The sequence below is a fragment of the Nanorana parkeri genome, unplaced genomic scaffold, assembly GCF_000935625.1.
Source record: "Nanorana parkeri isolate BGI_ZX_2015 unplaced genomic scaffold, ASM93562v1 scaffold852, whole genome shotgun sequence".
Taxonomy (NCBI): domain Eukaryota; kingdom Metazoa; phylum Chordata; class Amphibia; order Anura; family Dicroglossidae; genus Nanorana; species Nanorana parkeri.
In genome coordinates this window covers 53664-69755 of record NW_017307120.1, presented here as the reverse complement: position 1 = coordinate 69755, position 16092 = coordinate 53664, and the positions used below count along the sequence as shown (strand labels likewise).

The 16092-nt window shown below is 43.7% G+C and overlaps 1 protein-coding gene across 2 annotated transcripts in view; it reads right to left on the bottom strand.

The window, feature by feature from the left end:
• Window positions 1-16092, bottom strand: part of TRIOBP (TRIO and F-actin binding protein) — a 58653-nt gene that overhangs the window by 2566 nt on the left and 39995 nt on the right. For both annotated transcript variants that reach the window (XM_018565496.1, XM_018565495.1), the window contains exon 12: window positions 8834-8920. In XM_018565496.1, coding sequence (XP_018420998.1) covers window positions 8834-8920 — 87 coding nt within the window. The remainder of the gene's footprint in view (window positions 1-8833; window positions 8921-16092) is intronic.

Here is a 16092-nt window from a genome sequence, read left to right as displayed (position 1 = left end):
TATATAGATATATATAAAACCCCTATTGCCATAGCTGCTAATAAATGTAGGCAATCTCAATTAAAAATGTCAGGCGGGCCTAAAGTTAAAGACAGGTACTGCATGTGGAAGTAAAAAGGGACCCGCAAGTTCTGCAGGACAAAGTGATGGTCAGGCAGCACCATCTTATGGTAGAACACATCTGCCTTTTTTATTTCAGAGTGGATGTGATATACAGTCACAGCACGTGCAGGAGGTAGTTGAGTGGCTGACAACGCCTTCCTCTTCCTTCTTCTCCCAGATGCAGAGCAGCCAGTTGTCTGCAACTGCAGTTAATTAGCCCTTTTTTCCTCCTCTAATCCTGCCATAGCCTTTCAAACGGGCAACAAGGAGTCAGTGAAACATTTAATTAGGTATCACTGATTTGCTGCAGAGGAATGAACTTGGTCATGCACAAGCAATCTTCTTTTAAGATATTGAAGATTAGGAAGACTGAGCCATGGTCAGAGAGGGAGGGGCAGGCAGCAGCAAGAGGGAGCAATATTCCAACAGCTGGAGCTTACTGTGAAGTGGGCTCAAGTGATGAGGAGGGGGTCTTAATGACCATATAGGGAGGGGGCATTAGGCAAGGAGCAGAAAGAGGCAGCGATGTTCCAGCAGCTGAAGCTTACTGTGAAATGGGCTCCAGTGATGAGGAGGAGGTGGATGATCAGATGGAAGGCTGTCCGTCTGTGCCACCAATTAGAGAGGAGGAAAGTCCCGAAAGAAAAGCAGAACAGAAGCACGGGACAGGGGCAGATTGCAGAGGACTGGAGGGAGCAGCCAACCTAAACCACACATCTGGCAGCAGTTTTTTTTTTTCCCCATATCTGCTGCCGACAGCACTAGTCTCTGCCTGCAGTGCATCATCCATGGTAGAAGCACCAGTCATTTAGGCACCACATGCACAAGGAAACATGATTCTACAAGTTAGGAGCAAAAGGCCTGTATTCCTCCTCATTAATCATCCCCCCACCCCCATCTGTGGCCTTTAGTGACAGGGACAGAGGTTTCAGAGACTTAGGTCATGATCTGTCAAGCAGGGAAGAGGAAAATGGGGCCGCATTAAGGAGAGTCAAGAGAAAGTTTGAACCTCTGAAAAATTCTCCTTACACCCACCCAGTAGCATGCTTCCCATGCTTAGAGTCTTAATGGCAGCTTGACAAAACTGCTGGCACTGCAGCTACTTCCTTTCCAGCTTGTGGAATAAGCCCACTTCTGTGAATTTATGGCCTGTGCTCCCCCCCCCCAGTTATCCAGAAGGCCATAAATGCCCTTCCCCAGCACGTGGAATGTAATGTACCTATGTTGCTGGACCATGCAATCAGTGAAAGAGTACATATGACCATAGAGATGCGGCCCAGTAGGCATGGGCAAGGACACTACATGGCACACTGGTTTAATCTTCTAGTGGCTGGTAAGGATGCAAGACAGGCACTCTGCTGAAGCTGGTGGTATCGCCACGTGTGTTGTCTGATGGTGAAAGTACAGCAACATGTACCCACTCTTTTTTCACTAGCCACTACCTCTGACTCCCAAAACCAAGATAGCCTTTCCCCCCACTCTCAGCCCCCCAAAGCATATGCAACATTCCAAACTAAATGCTGCCATGCTGTGTTTTAGTTGGTATTCCTGGGGACAGGAGACCAGAGCTGCTATCAGCTCTCTAGCTCAAGGCTGAGAGAAGGCTGATCCCAACACCATAATCAGCCTGGAAAAGATGTGGGTGACAATGGCAGTAACCTGCTGGCCATCCTTCGTCTGGGGGGAAAAAAATTAAGAAAAATCACACATGTACCTTGCCTGGCACACTTCCTAAATCTGGTGGTGACCAGATAATCATGAAGTACCCTGGCTTCCAGGAGATCCTACATCAGGCCAGAAGGGTTTGTTGCCATTACAGGCAGTCATACCCAGTCATGGCTTTCCTGGTAGAAATGCAACAGGCAAGCCATGACCAACATGAGCTGCCTACCAACTGCCTCATCTGCAACATTCCTGCATGCTGGAACTCAAACTTTGGCCATGCTGTCAATGCTGCACCAGCAGCAACATGCCACCAATGAGTACCTGTGTACTTATGATAGAAGGACAGGCTCTGCAGAGGGGGTTATTTTAGTGTGTCAATGACTCATCATTAAGGATATGTGCATTTAAAGAGGCAACCAAAATGGTAAGGTGCAACAAGGTATGTATTAGTTATACAATCCCTCTATTGTTCAAACTGGAGCACACACTCTGTGCCCTACTAGACCCTGCACTGAAGGTACAACAGAAGGAGGAAGAGGAGGCTGCTGTGTCAGGTCCAGCAGGATCCTTTGTCTTCTGCCTCTATCCCTGTGAGGCATAGGCAGCAGAAGGCAGAGGAAGAATACGAGGAGGAGGGTGGGGCTGCTGGATGTAAGGAGGAGGAAATGGGGCAGGTTTCACCCTGCCCCAACCTTGGGAGTTGTACATGTGTGGAGTGAGAATGTTGAGGATAGTGTTAGCCTGCAGCAGAGGACTATGAGTTCTTAGTACCGCTGAGGACATTTGTGGCAAATGGGGTCTTTTATGCTCAAATCCTTGCACAAGGACCCCAGGATTTAGGTCATCAAAGAAAGGGACCCTCTATTGGGTGGCCATCCTGTTAGATTCGCAATACAAAGATAAAATGGGCAATCTACTTCCACCATTCTAGAGGGACCCCAAAATTAGGCACTTTGAGAAGTAAAAACCTCATTGCCACATTTCCTGATGTTGGCAAGATCCCCTCTGATTACCAACATAACTCCAATCCTCTGACAAAAGGAACAGGAGCGGCTGCCTCAACGCCCCTTTTCAAAATTGTTTTAAAACTTAACAACCAGGCCTGGCTGCAGGCAGCACTCACAGGCAGTGCCTGAACCACATGAATGCTGACTACATCAAGTCCAGGGCTGATGCAGACAACTTCAGAAGTGCGAAACCCAAGTACTATCAGGAGCTTGTACACTAAGTGCTGGGCCTTCTGGCTTACCCTGCAGCCAGTGTTCTATCACAGGTCCTTCAGCGTAGCAGGTTTGGTTAGAGAGAGGCGAGTCCACATTTCCACCACACTTCATGTTTGCGACAGGGCAAATACTGTGTTGCAGCTTGATGTTTGTGTCCTATGCTAGTGCGTTGTATTTGTGCCACACAGCATTCCCAAAGCTGTGTGGCACATATATTTGCTGCAGGGTAAATCCCGTGTTGTACCTCTGAATTTGCAGCCTATTTCAGTGCTCCAGAACTAAAAAGGTACCACACAATGTTTGTGCAGCTGCACCACAGCTGTCAAACTGCTAAATGTTTGCAACAGGGTAAATCCTATTTTGTGTCTCAAAGTTTGCAGGCTATTCCAATGCACTGACACTGTAAAGATGACACCCAATTTTTCCACAGTAGGACCTCAGCTGCAAAATTTCTAATATTAGAAATTACACTCCATTTTTATTACAAGCTAAAACATGACTTTCTTACTCCGTCGCATACTGCTGCCTAATCAAGTTGCTTGATTATACTGTCCTGCCACTGAACAATATTTCTGGCTTTGGTCTCTCAATCAATACAATCTAACTCCATTTCAAGAAAAAACCCCCCTTGTCTCCTTCTATTTGATAACTATTTAAGTGCTTGTGAGTCCTGGTGCTAGCCAATTTCTACCAAACACATCTCCATATATTCAAAATCTATCAAAATATAGACTTCTGGTATATGGGGATTGGAGGGGGGGAGTGGGAGGGTTCAGGGAATGTGACATTTAATTTTGTATTAAAGACAATGCATTGTGGTACTGTGAAAAGAGAAGCTCACAATCTATAGTATTACACTTTTTGTACAAAGTTGAGGGCTTCAGCTTTTTTATTTTAATAAGTAAATTTTCTGTTAGCGTTTAGATCTGCTGTGGTTGCTACTTCCACCGGTCAATTCAGGTTTTGGTGGTGTTTAAAAAAGAGAACTATGGCGTAAGTGTTTTTCCCCACAGTTCTCTTTAGGGTCACACGAGGACATAAACTAGCGTCCTCCCGTGACCCAAAGCTCAGTATATCGTGAGCTACAGCTCACGGGTATACGGAGACCGCCGCAGCGGGGACGGATCCCAACATTACTGTCGAAATCCACACAGCTGCGTGAGTGACAGCTGGCTCTGCCTATCTCGTTCCTCCAGTCAGCACTGGAGGATCGGAGCGGGGGTGGTGGAATCCCTGCAGGGAGCCATGACTGACAGTCACGGCTTTAATCACCACTGGGTTTTTTTTTTATTTTTTACTATATTAAAGAAAAACTACCAAACTTTTTTTTTAAAAAAAACTGGTTTTCACTATGTTAAAAATATTTCTTCATAAAATTTAGGCCAAAATGTATTCTGCTACATTTCTTTGGTAAAAAACTAAGATAAGTGAGTGTGTGTGTGTGTGTCTGTATAATATTATATATTAATCACTTGAAGACCAGGTGTTACACCCTCTTTCTGGCCAGGCCATTTTTCAGTATTCAGTGCTGCGGTACTTTTTTGACGGACATTTATTGCGTCATGCAACGCTGTACTGAAATTAAAGGAGAACTATGGGGTTCTATCTTTTTTTTATTATTGCATTCCTTAGGCTTAATAACTAAATAATGTAATTTACTCTAATTAGCCAAAATGCACAGTAAGGCTGTAAACCCTTATTTAAGGTGGTGGGCGGGGCTAAGCGCCGCAATGAGAAGACATCCCGACGTATCTGACGGGATCCTCCCCACTGATGACTGACAGTGATTCTTGAGAGCTGCTGCGCGTCCACGAATATATGGACATGCGCAGCAGCTCTCTCCTTACCTGCAGGTCCCCGTGTGCTGGCTCCTTCCCCCCTCTCCCTCTCTCTCCCCGCTGACACTGACATACTAAAATGATCGTGGATCGCTGATGAGAGAGGGGAAGGAGCCCTCTCTCTCTCTTCAACATTTACTACAAATGGGAAAGTCCATATATGGTAAATGATGTCACTGTAGATCCCTGCAGATGAGATGCTTGCCAGTCTGCAGGGATCCCCAGTGACACCATTTACCATATATGGACTTGCCCATTTGTAGTAAATGCTGAAGAGAGAGAGAGGGCTTCTTCCCCTCTCTCATCAGCGATCCCCAGTGAATTGAGGATGTCAGCGTCACACAGGCAGGGAGAGAGAGAGAGGGGAAGGAGTCTGCATGCACGAGCTGACAAAACCCAGCTGTGCACGATGAGAGGAAGCGCGGCCACAGCAATGAGATCATTTGGAAAAAAAAGCCGTGGGCGGGCTGGATCAAATGTTAACGCCCCCTAAGAGGAAAGGAGCATGGGTGAAGACGGCCATTTACTACAGGTTTTGAGGGTTTTATCTGATGTGATGTGCTGCGAATTTAGAAAAAAAGAACGATGCTACTACAATCAAGGTAAGGGGTATTTTTATTTGCCCTTAAGTCATAGTTCTCCTTTAATTTTATACCATTTTTTGGGGACAGATAGAGCTTTCTTTTGGTGGTATTTAATCACCACTGGGGTTATTTTTTACTATGTAACAAAAAAGTACCCTAAATTTTGTAAAAAAAACCCCCAACTTTCTCTATGAAATGTTTTGAAACATTTATTATCACACCAATTTTTTGGTAAAATATAAAAGGCAGGGTCACGTCGGGTAAATAGACGCCAAACATGTTGAGCTTTAAAATTGCAGAAAACGACCACACCCAAAATTGGCCATAGGCAACGCTTTAAAAGCTTTTACCGCTCATCAGTTTAATGTTATCAGTAATTAATGGCCCTAAATTTATTGCTTTCATGCCAACGTTCGTGGCGATATGTAACATGTGCGGCACAATAGGCAGAATCGTCGTTTTCTCACGTTTGTGCACTCAACGCATGTTTGTGTGTGTATGTGGGGGGGCGGGGGACTTTAAAAAAAAAAAAAAAAAGGAATATTAAAAGCTAAAAAAAAAAAAAATAGTCACAAATGTAAAAAAATGTGTGTTATTTAAAAAAAAAATGATGCTTTCATTTTTTTTACACTTAACTTTATTGCCATCACATGGGGGACTAAGAAATCCCCTATGTGATAGCCAATTCACATGACAGGTCCTCTTTATGGAGACATCAGGGGTCTCCAAGACCCTTAATGTAACCTAGGTACCCCCAGAGAAGCTGATGAAGCAGAGATCTGCTTCACCAGCTTCTCACCGATGTTCTGTACCTTAGAGTGACACTGAATGCAAGGCAGTAATGTAATATACATCACTTCCTGCATTCGGGGACCGAGAAGAGATCAAAGGGAGATCGTGTACTGATCTCCACTGAGAGCGTCGCTGTGCCGGTCCCAGCCGCACCGGGCACATCGGATCTTGGGACAGGCAGCGGCAAGGCGGCCAGGGGAGACGGGGAGGAGAAGATGACAGGTGCCAGCGGCACTGACCCCCCACTTCCAGTCGCTGGCATCTATCATCCTCTCCTCCCCGTCTGGAGCTGCTCCATGCTTCTCCTTGGATCCCTGCTGCTCTCCCCTGCCTGTATGGGCTGAGGCAGCGGAGAAGGGAGCGCGGCCTGCGGTAAGCATGGCCAAGTGGTGTGCAGAGAGGAGAGACACTGTCATCCTCTCGGTTTCAGGATGACAGTGTTCCCGTGCACGGCCAAGCGGGTCAGGATGGAGAGCGGGAGGATCGGTAAATATCTGTTATATTTACCAATCCTCTGTGTGCAGACCAAACACTGGAGTGATCAGCTGATCACTCAATTGTTGGCAAACAACTGGGGACACAGTACTATGTGTCCCCAGTTATGAATGAACAGGAAGTGCTTTACATCACTTCCAGTTCATTTGTGAGTTACTCAATGGGGAGAAGCACTCACTACAGAGGCCTCTACCCATTCAGAAAATGGTGATTAGTAAATATTTTACGATCACCAGTTTCTGAATGAATGGGAAGCCTCTGTCCTGAGTGCTTTCCATTCAGTTAAAACAGAGGCTGCAGAAAAAGAAATTGAGGACTCGTGTCCTTAATTTCTTTTTTTTTATATCAAAAAGGAAAATGTCAGGGTTCTGTTTAGGCCCCTGATATTTTCCAGAAGCCCCCCCCCCCCCAGTAAAAATAAAATTAAAATAATAAAAAAAATAAAACAAAAACAAAACCAGAACCGCCCCTCCCCCACACAGATAACATACACGTGCAACAGTGTGCACCATATTGTGGTGTACGCCATGCACATGCGCTGTTAGAACGCATCACAGTGCTTGATTTTGTTTCTTTTTAAAATATTAATTTAACTGTGGCAGAGCCCTGTGACGCATTGCGGTGCGCTGTCAAACGCTGTGTTGCGATTAAATGTACGCCTGTATCATTTTATCATAACACATACACTGACGCAGCACACAATTTTTAACCACTTGAAGACCAGGCGTTTACACCAGCTTCCTGGCCAGGCCATTTTTCAGTATCCAGCGCTGCAATACGTTGACATTCAGGAGGCAATGCTGTACTGAAATGAGTTTTGTACCATTTTTAGGGGACAGGTAGAGCTTTCTAAGCTCTCTCTCACCTAGGGACCCCCCAAAAAACTGATGAAGCAGAGATCTGCTTCATCAGCTTCCCTGCAGCTACAGAAGCCAGAGAATGACAGCTGAATGCGGTTAAGATAAGTTGCTTACAGTTTTGCAGCACTTTGTTTTTTTTTACCGTTTCGCAAAAAAGTGCATATTTAAAATTTACAACTATTTGTTATTTATTAACTCAATACAGTTTTATCTTTTAGATTTAGAGGGAAACTTATTTTTTTTTTGCACGGATACTGATTTTAGTGTGCTTTTATAAATGTAATTGTGTAGTTTTTTTTCTGGCTTATTATTGATTTGATAAACATTTGCACAAACTTTTACAAACGCTAGCAACACAGCAATATGTAATCAAAACAATGGGAAATATTGCAAAAGTGGTGTGGCCAGCTGAGGTGTAAAGCGTTCAAGGGCTTGGCAGCGGAAGGGTTAAATGCCTTCTCACTAGTGTAGAATTTTGTGAAATGTTTAGGATCTATACTTTTCTTGTACTTCTGGCAATCAGGACTCTGACTGGACTGTGGGGCTGGCAATCAAAACTCTGATTGGGGCTGGCAAACAAAACTCTGATTGGGGCTGGCACTGATGGCCATCCGGACTCTGGCGGACTGACAGGCTGGCAATCAGGACTCTGACGGACGGACAGGCTAGCACTGTGGCATAATTTGTGCTGGAGCAAGTGCTGATTAACACCTGACCAGTGTGATGGTCACAGCGATCACATAGAACATAACCGATTTCACTGGCTCTGCTACAAGTTGTTTAAATTACAGTGTCCAATGGACAGTGTGTCTAAACTTGCTTGGTAGTGCGCATGCTAGGGGCACGCGAGCATGCCAAAAAAATATTGTGCATTTGTGTAAACCCACTGGGAGCTGTCAGCTGTCTGACCGTACAACGGTCGGAAGGCAACTGGTTAAAGGCATCTCATAGGCATGTAATTTAAGGGATTGGTGTTTATTCCATGCCACCCTCAAAGTCACATTAAACCGGACTCTCTTTGTATGTTTTTTTTTTTTTGCTTTGTTAAATGTTTTCAGTGGCTTCACAATAGCTTGCCTCCCGCGCATCAAGCCAGGCAGATTCCTTGATCCCTATTAAGGACCTTTTGAACATAGTTTTACTGATCATCTAATCCACCTCCTGATTTTCTGTAGTTCACTTGGTTTGTATTTAGAAATGTTTAGAAATCTATAACAATTATTTGCAAAACAATACCACTAACGGAAAAGTAGAAAGGTAAAATAGATCATTACTTTCTGCATGTTCTGGAGATCCTCACGTAGACAGGAGACCTCTTTTCGTAAATACTGCAGCTCATTTTCTTTAACTCGCAGAAACACCTGAAATGAACAGTAAAAATAATAAAATGAATAATACGTCTAGTTTTCAGTTGTCTTTCAATCTCACGTTTTAAAAATGGTTGTGTTGTATTTAGATGTAAACGCATGAGAGGTATCTTCTTAAGACACTATACTTACAAGTGTACTTCTTTGTACAGTTGCTACTTCTGGTCTCCATATTTAGAATGCTATAAAAAGTTTTTGCTTTCCAGCTTTATAATACATGCATTTTCATTTTAAGCAATCTGAAGGACCAATATGATTGCACTAAAATAGGCACAGACAAAAAACAAACTGAAGATCCACACCAAGTAGAGTAATGGTGCACCTTTTGCATAGCTTTTTTTTTTTAAAATGTATACATTTTTATTTGTATCTGTATGTTTATCAATGGATTTTGGGTCCACGTATGTATCATGGTGTGTTGTGGAGCCATTCATTTTTTAATGTTACCCCAATGAGCTAAAGCAGCGCACCTGCATTGCTCGCTAATGCACTACTGCATGCTGTGGTGTGCTGTGTTGACCAAAACAGTACAGGAGTGAGGTCTGCTGTGGTGCGTATGTAGTCCATTCAAATGAATGAGCTGTTATAATGTGTGTCAAGACACTGCATTAGACTACACAGGTGCAAAAAAGTGCTAAGACATTTCAGCACTTTTCTGTTTCAATATTTTAATTAGAGTTTGACATGTAATATACATAGAAAAGTGGTTCACGTTGCTCCAATACAGTAGTTCAGAAAACAATATAAACATAACGAATGCAACAATATAGTAAATGAATAATAGATCTTAGAGCAAGTAGGTGTCTCAGCCCTAACCATGTAGCAAAAATGATCATTTTGCTCAGTAGCAAAGTTAACAGGACTGCACCTCCTAGAGGGGAACCAGGAGAGAGATATTAACCGCTTGAAGACCAGGTGTTTAGACCCCCTTCCTGGCCAGGCCATTTTTCAGTATTCAGCGCTGCAGTACTTTGACTGACATTTATTCCGTCATGCAACGCTGTACTGAAATTAATTTTATACCATTTTTTGGGGACAGATAGAGCTTTCTTATGGTGGTATTTAATCACCACTGGGGTTTTTATTTTTTACTATAATTAGGAAAAATTTGAAATCGCAAAAAACTAGCATACCCAAAATTGGCCATAGGCGACGCTTTAAAAGCTTTTACAGCTCATCAGTATAGTGTTATCAGTGATTGATGGCCCTAGAACTATTGCTCTCATTCCGACGTTCGCGGCGATATGTAACATGTGCGGCATAATGGGCGCAATCGCCGTTTTCGCAGGTATGCGCATCTGACGGCGTGGGGACTTTAAAAAAAAATTTGGGTTTTTTAAATTCTTTTTTGTGTGTAACTTTAAAAAAATTTGGAGGGAAACTTTACATTTTTTTCCAATTTTTTTTTCCCACTTAACTTTATTGCTATCACAGAGGGGGCTGAGAAACCCCTCTATGTGATAGCAAAAGAGGTGACAGGTCCTCTTTATGGAGACATCAGGGGTCTCCAAGACCCCTAATGTCACCTAGGACCCCCCTGAAGATGCTGATGAAGCAGAGATCTGCTTCATCAGCTTCTCTCCAGCATCTGAACCTGGAGAGTGACACGAGAATGCGGAAGTGATGTAATATACACCACTTCCGCATTCTGACAGCGGAGAGGGGACCGGAGGGAGATCGTGAACCGACCTCCCTCTGATCCCCTGTGACAGAGGCAGTATGCTGGTCCCAGGCTCACAATGGAGCCCGGGACTAGCTCGTCACAGGACCTCATACAAGCGATCAGCCAGCTCTATAGCCGGCGGATCGCTTGTATATCAACAGGCATCGCTGCCTGTTTTCAAATAACGGGCACTTCCAACTCGCGCGCAGTGCGCCCGAGCGGGCGGATGTAACAGGACGTGTATACACGCCCAGTTACATCCAAGAAGCTCCTGGCCGGCCGTGTATACACAACGGCCGGCCGGGAGGTAGTTAAAAAGGTATAAGGGAGAGGCCCCATATAAAGAAAAGAGCAAAGAAAGAAGATAGAAAAGAACATGAAAAGAGTAATAGTATCAGTTATACCAATACTACTAGTGGGTCCCATATCTTACAAACACCAGCCACTTTAATTAGTAGCGGAGGCTGCTCATCCCCAACTCAAGTTCCAAAACCATCCTGGTTCTTGTAGCACATCAGATTCCCCGGTAGCTCACTGGATCCATGTCAGGATGGGGATATGAGAGCCAAGGTTCCGAAATACTCAGAAATTTACAATATTTGTCCTCTAAGATGCTGGAAAGCCGTTCATCAAGCATGACATTGTCTAGCCTGTGGACAAATTCCAGATATGAGATTTGATGCCTCTTCCAATTGCCTGCCAGTGTTAACTTAGCTGCTAGGAAAATAAAAGAGTGACAAAGCACGCTGTGGTTTAGTCAGTCTAGGTACAGACAAGTGGAAGAGGGCATATTGAAGGTTTCTGGGAACATATGTGTTAAAAAGTGAACCAATCAGTTTGAATATCTTGATCCAAAATCGATTGGCTATCGGGCATTGCCACCATATGTGTACCTATTTCCCGACATCCCAGCAAACATTTGCTTGTGGAAGAGGGGAATAAACGAGCCATCCTCGCTGGGACCAGATACCACCTCATTACCACTTTATAGGCTACCTCAGCATTTGTAATGTTGATAGAGCAGCTAGCAATATTCCTCCAAAGCTGTTGCTATTCCTCTAGGGACCACTGCTAGTGTAATTCTCCTTTACAACCTCTAACATAAGTATGGGCGGTATGACTAACCAGCCTATTTAATTAAGAATATAAAATCATTACTAGACCTGGGCCTTCCGGTGAATGAAGACAGATATGTTCAAAACATGTAAGTAAACAGGTTGGTTCTCTCCTTTTAATCAGGGTGGAGATCCAGTGGTGAAGTTGGATGTACCTGAAATGTTCAACCTCCGGTATCCTGTTATGTTCTCATAGGTAAAGCCATGATGGAATGGCAGGGGAGCGTATAAAATCGTGCACTATATGAAATCCGTTATTCGCCCACCATTGAAAAGCATTGGAATCATCCGTACCTGGCTTAAACATTGGTTGGGCAAACAGAGGGAGAAGTGGTAGAGACGGGGATATTAAGTCCGCTGAGTACTTGATGGAATCCCACACCTTTAACAAATGCAACATAAGAGGACTCAAATTTTTGGGCCTATCAGAGGATGGTAGCCAGGGTAATGCAGATAAGGGTAGAGTTGAACAATTTGGAATTTTCAGCACTTTTCATCCCACAATCTAAGCAAAAGGTAAAAGCAGTGCCAGGGATTGGTGCTGAAAGGTGTTCAGGGTGTGGAGACCAGCACAGAACAAAATAAATAAATAAATCCTTGGCTCAGAAGACCCAGAGTGCTCGATGGAGATCTGCAAACGTGCGCAGTGGTATGGGAAGTTTGGAAGTGAAAAACTGAGGAAGGGGCAGTTTGTAGCCCTGGCACATCACCTCCTGCACCAAGTGTCTGAGATGCAAGCAGTCTAAGAGTCCACAAAGATTAAGAACTGCCCCCTCCCACTCTGGAAAAAAAAATGTTCCCCTCTCCTGCTTACCTGTTTTGCAGTGAGGGAGCTGCATCCCTAGGGTACAGCGGAGGATCAGTGTGATCTGCATCTCTGGCAGACCATACTAAATCGCTCCCTGCCAGTCAGCGGCGGCACCACGAGGGAGCGATCAGTGTGGTCTGCATCAGCAAGAGATGTAGATCATACTGATTCCCCATTGGACCACCAGGGAATGATTTTCATTTAATATATTGCTGGTTCGGCAATATATTACATGTAATGTGGGCACTTGCCAGGTTTAAAAGGTGGCCGCCGCTACTCGCGACCGCCATCTTTAAAAACCTAATGTGCAGTGGAGACCCCCTGGGGATATCGGAGGCCCACAGAGCACCCCAGGTGAGGATCTGTTGTGTACATGCCCAGGCTTCCTCTGGTGCTGCTGGGGCCCGGCCGCCTCCGGCCAGTCACCTGTACGGCCGTCACCCATGTAAGGTTCCCGGGCCCCTCATGCTGCCCGTGCCCCTTACATGAGTATCGGCCGTACCTTTCCTGAAGGCGGCCCTGCATAAATCTATTATGGAGCTGTCCCAGTTTGAAAAGATATTGGTATGACATACTGGAAGTTATTAATGTCTATGCCGTTTCTATTCCTAACGATCCCCTAGTAAGTATTTTTGGTATAAGGGAACATATGAGTTTGGAATCGGCTAGCATTACTTCTATATCTAGGTAATTAGTTGTGGTTAGTGTTCTACTCAAATGGATTTCCCATATGCCTCCTACAAAAGAAGACCAAAAGAGTTGGATAGGCTGATCTCTTTTGAGAAATGTACATTTCAACATCGTGGAGCCATTGAGAAATATGCTGGTGGATAGAAAATAAAGCAGCTAATGACCGGCATGGTCATAGTTGAAACATCTTGTTTGGACAATGAGACTTGTAGTATTATTTATGAATGGTACTATGATATAACATTGATATTGTGAAAATGGGGAGTATAACAAATTTATAAAAAGCGCCCTCCAGTTAAAATGTTTTTTTTGTATGGGTGGTATAAGAATCCTCTAAGTCTGTTGAACTTAAAGTTTTCCCTTTGCGGGGGAGGGGGTGGATTGTATTTTTCTTTTGCTTTGTCTTTGTGGTTAACTATTTTTATATGTTGTTGTCAATGTACTTCTGTAAAAAAACATTTATCAAAAATATTTGGATTAAAAATAAAAATATAGTAAATCGGTTTCCTCTTAAGCGTTACAAATGCTCAGTTCCTATTCACTTGGTGAATGCAGCTCGTTCATGTGTGTCGCTGTTGTGGATACAGAGGTTGCCCACTAAGGTCAAGCTTTGGTTTTCCAAGGTAAACAATATTAAGCATATTGGGGACCTTACTAGTTCTCTGAGGGATTCCTCTGACAGGTTCTCTTCCACTTGGTTCTATTGGAGCGAATATATGGACTCTGAGGAACATGAACGTATCAAGGGGACCTGCATGGTTCTATCCATTGTCATATATATGTTTATTACCTAAATACTTTATATTAGATGGGCATGCACAAATTATTTTGAAAAAAGTTTGGGGGCCGTGGTTAACAAACGGTTCCAACCGTGGTATAAGTTTTCAACCAACTTCAATAGGGTTTTGTACTAAGAAGTGCTGAAAGTGGAATCTGATAAAAGGGGCGTGACCCCAGAAACGCGTCATCATCACAGCCTTTCTTGCTGGCACAGACACAGCTGTGCAGCTATCACTGGCTTCTTCCTTGGTCCATGCATTTACTTATTATGCTGTAATCATGTCGACCTTTTTGAGTATGTTTCACATTCACTATTTGCTTTTATTCTAAATAAATTTGTCTGCACCAGGAAAGGCGCCCCTTGTTTGTGTTTTTCCCCCAGATTTTGCAGTCTCCCTGGCTGGTTTAGAGCAGCGTCCTGCAGACTTTCCATTACTTGGCTTCACTTTTAAAACAGACTTTGCATTTCATTGCATACTTATATCCTGGTGGAGCAGTCTCATTTGGCGCTTTTTGTTCATATCTGTACAAGTGCTGAAAGTATGTTTACATGTTTCAACCTCTTTGTAATACATAGTTATTTTCTGTTTTGGGGGAGTTGGCAGATGCCAGTATGTAAATGTTCAGTAATAAATGTAGCATAAATCATTATATAAGGTCTCCCCAGAAAGGGATCTATTTTAAAAAAACAGACAAATAAATGTGGTATAATAAAGCTGAATAGACTGAGTAAGCCAGCCAGTAGTAAATATTACTAGTAAGTAATTAAAACAACACTCTAAACACAGCCTTAAAGCATGCTACATAGACAAAACCACAGTCAGTCTTCTGCATGAGAAGACTGATTTCATGAGACTTATCTACTGTATATTTAACTACTTTTTACTTGCCACAGTAGTGGTCGTAGTGAGCAAAGTAAAAAATAACCACCACCACCGCCAAACATTTATTGGTCAAGTACTAATACTTAAAACGAGAGAACAGATAGATTTAGGTGGCTTTTCTGAGGCTCTAAACTGACTCATGATCTAGAACATTCAGCTTGGATCAGACAGGTAACACCCCCTTCACTTCAAGCCCAAATGGCAGCAAGAGGAAATAAGAGAAGCATTCTGTATATCAGACAGGGAATGAAAGAGGTTTTCCATGCAGGATACCACTTGAATATTAACAACTAGTAGCACATGTAAGGCATAATGAAGAATGCTACACACCTCTTGTGCTAAAAATGAGCAGAGCAGCTGCAGGATCAGCACAAATGGTGTGTCCGTCTCTGACTACTAACATATTTTACAGCATCAGCCTGCTTAATTTGAAAGTTTGGATGGTACTCTATTAAGATTAGCCAAGCTTTTTCTGCTTTAATATTCTGTATTAAATAGCCCACTTTGAAGGAATTAATTGAGTTTTCAGTAGACCATGCACTGCAGTTGTGTTATATTTTTGGGGTTTCATATAGTAATTGGACACTGGATTATTTTAAACTATCTAGAGCTTTGGTTCTCAACTGGTGGGTCGTGACCCAAAAGTGGGTCGCAACCCTATGTTCAGTGGGTCACCTCACCTTACACTTTTTTAGGCGAGAGGCTCCAAAGCCTCCCCCTAGCACAGCACTGTCAGTTCTCACACCAAGCAGCCATTTAAAATATGCTGCCCGATCCAGAGTGCCAGCTTGAGGTGTGGTGGGATGGCATGGGGATATGGCCGCGAGAGAACTCCATCCCAACATACATACATGCATTGCTTACACCTCCCTCACGTGTCCTGTAGAGGAGCCTGGACCGCAGTGACATCACATTCTGGCTCCCTACACCTCTACAGGGCACGCAAGGGAGCTGTACTAGCAATGCAGATATGGATGGAGCACAGCAGTCCACACTGGACCCCAGGCTGAGGATCCGCTCCAGTTCTCGTAAGATAGGGAGACTGGGTGGATCTTAAAAAAAGAGATTTTTTTTTTTTTGGGGAGTCTGTATGTGTATGTGTGTGTGTGAGATTGTGTCTGTGGTTGTGTGTGTCTGTATTTAAGGGGCCCGTTCACACTTGTACAGTGTGTTAATCGCACAGTCCCTTGCGATTAAGGCACCGTACCAAGCAAAAGAATTCTGGA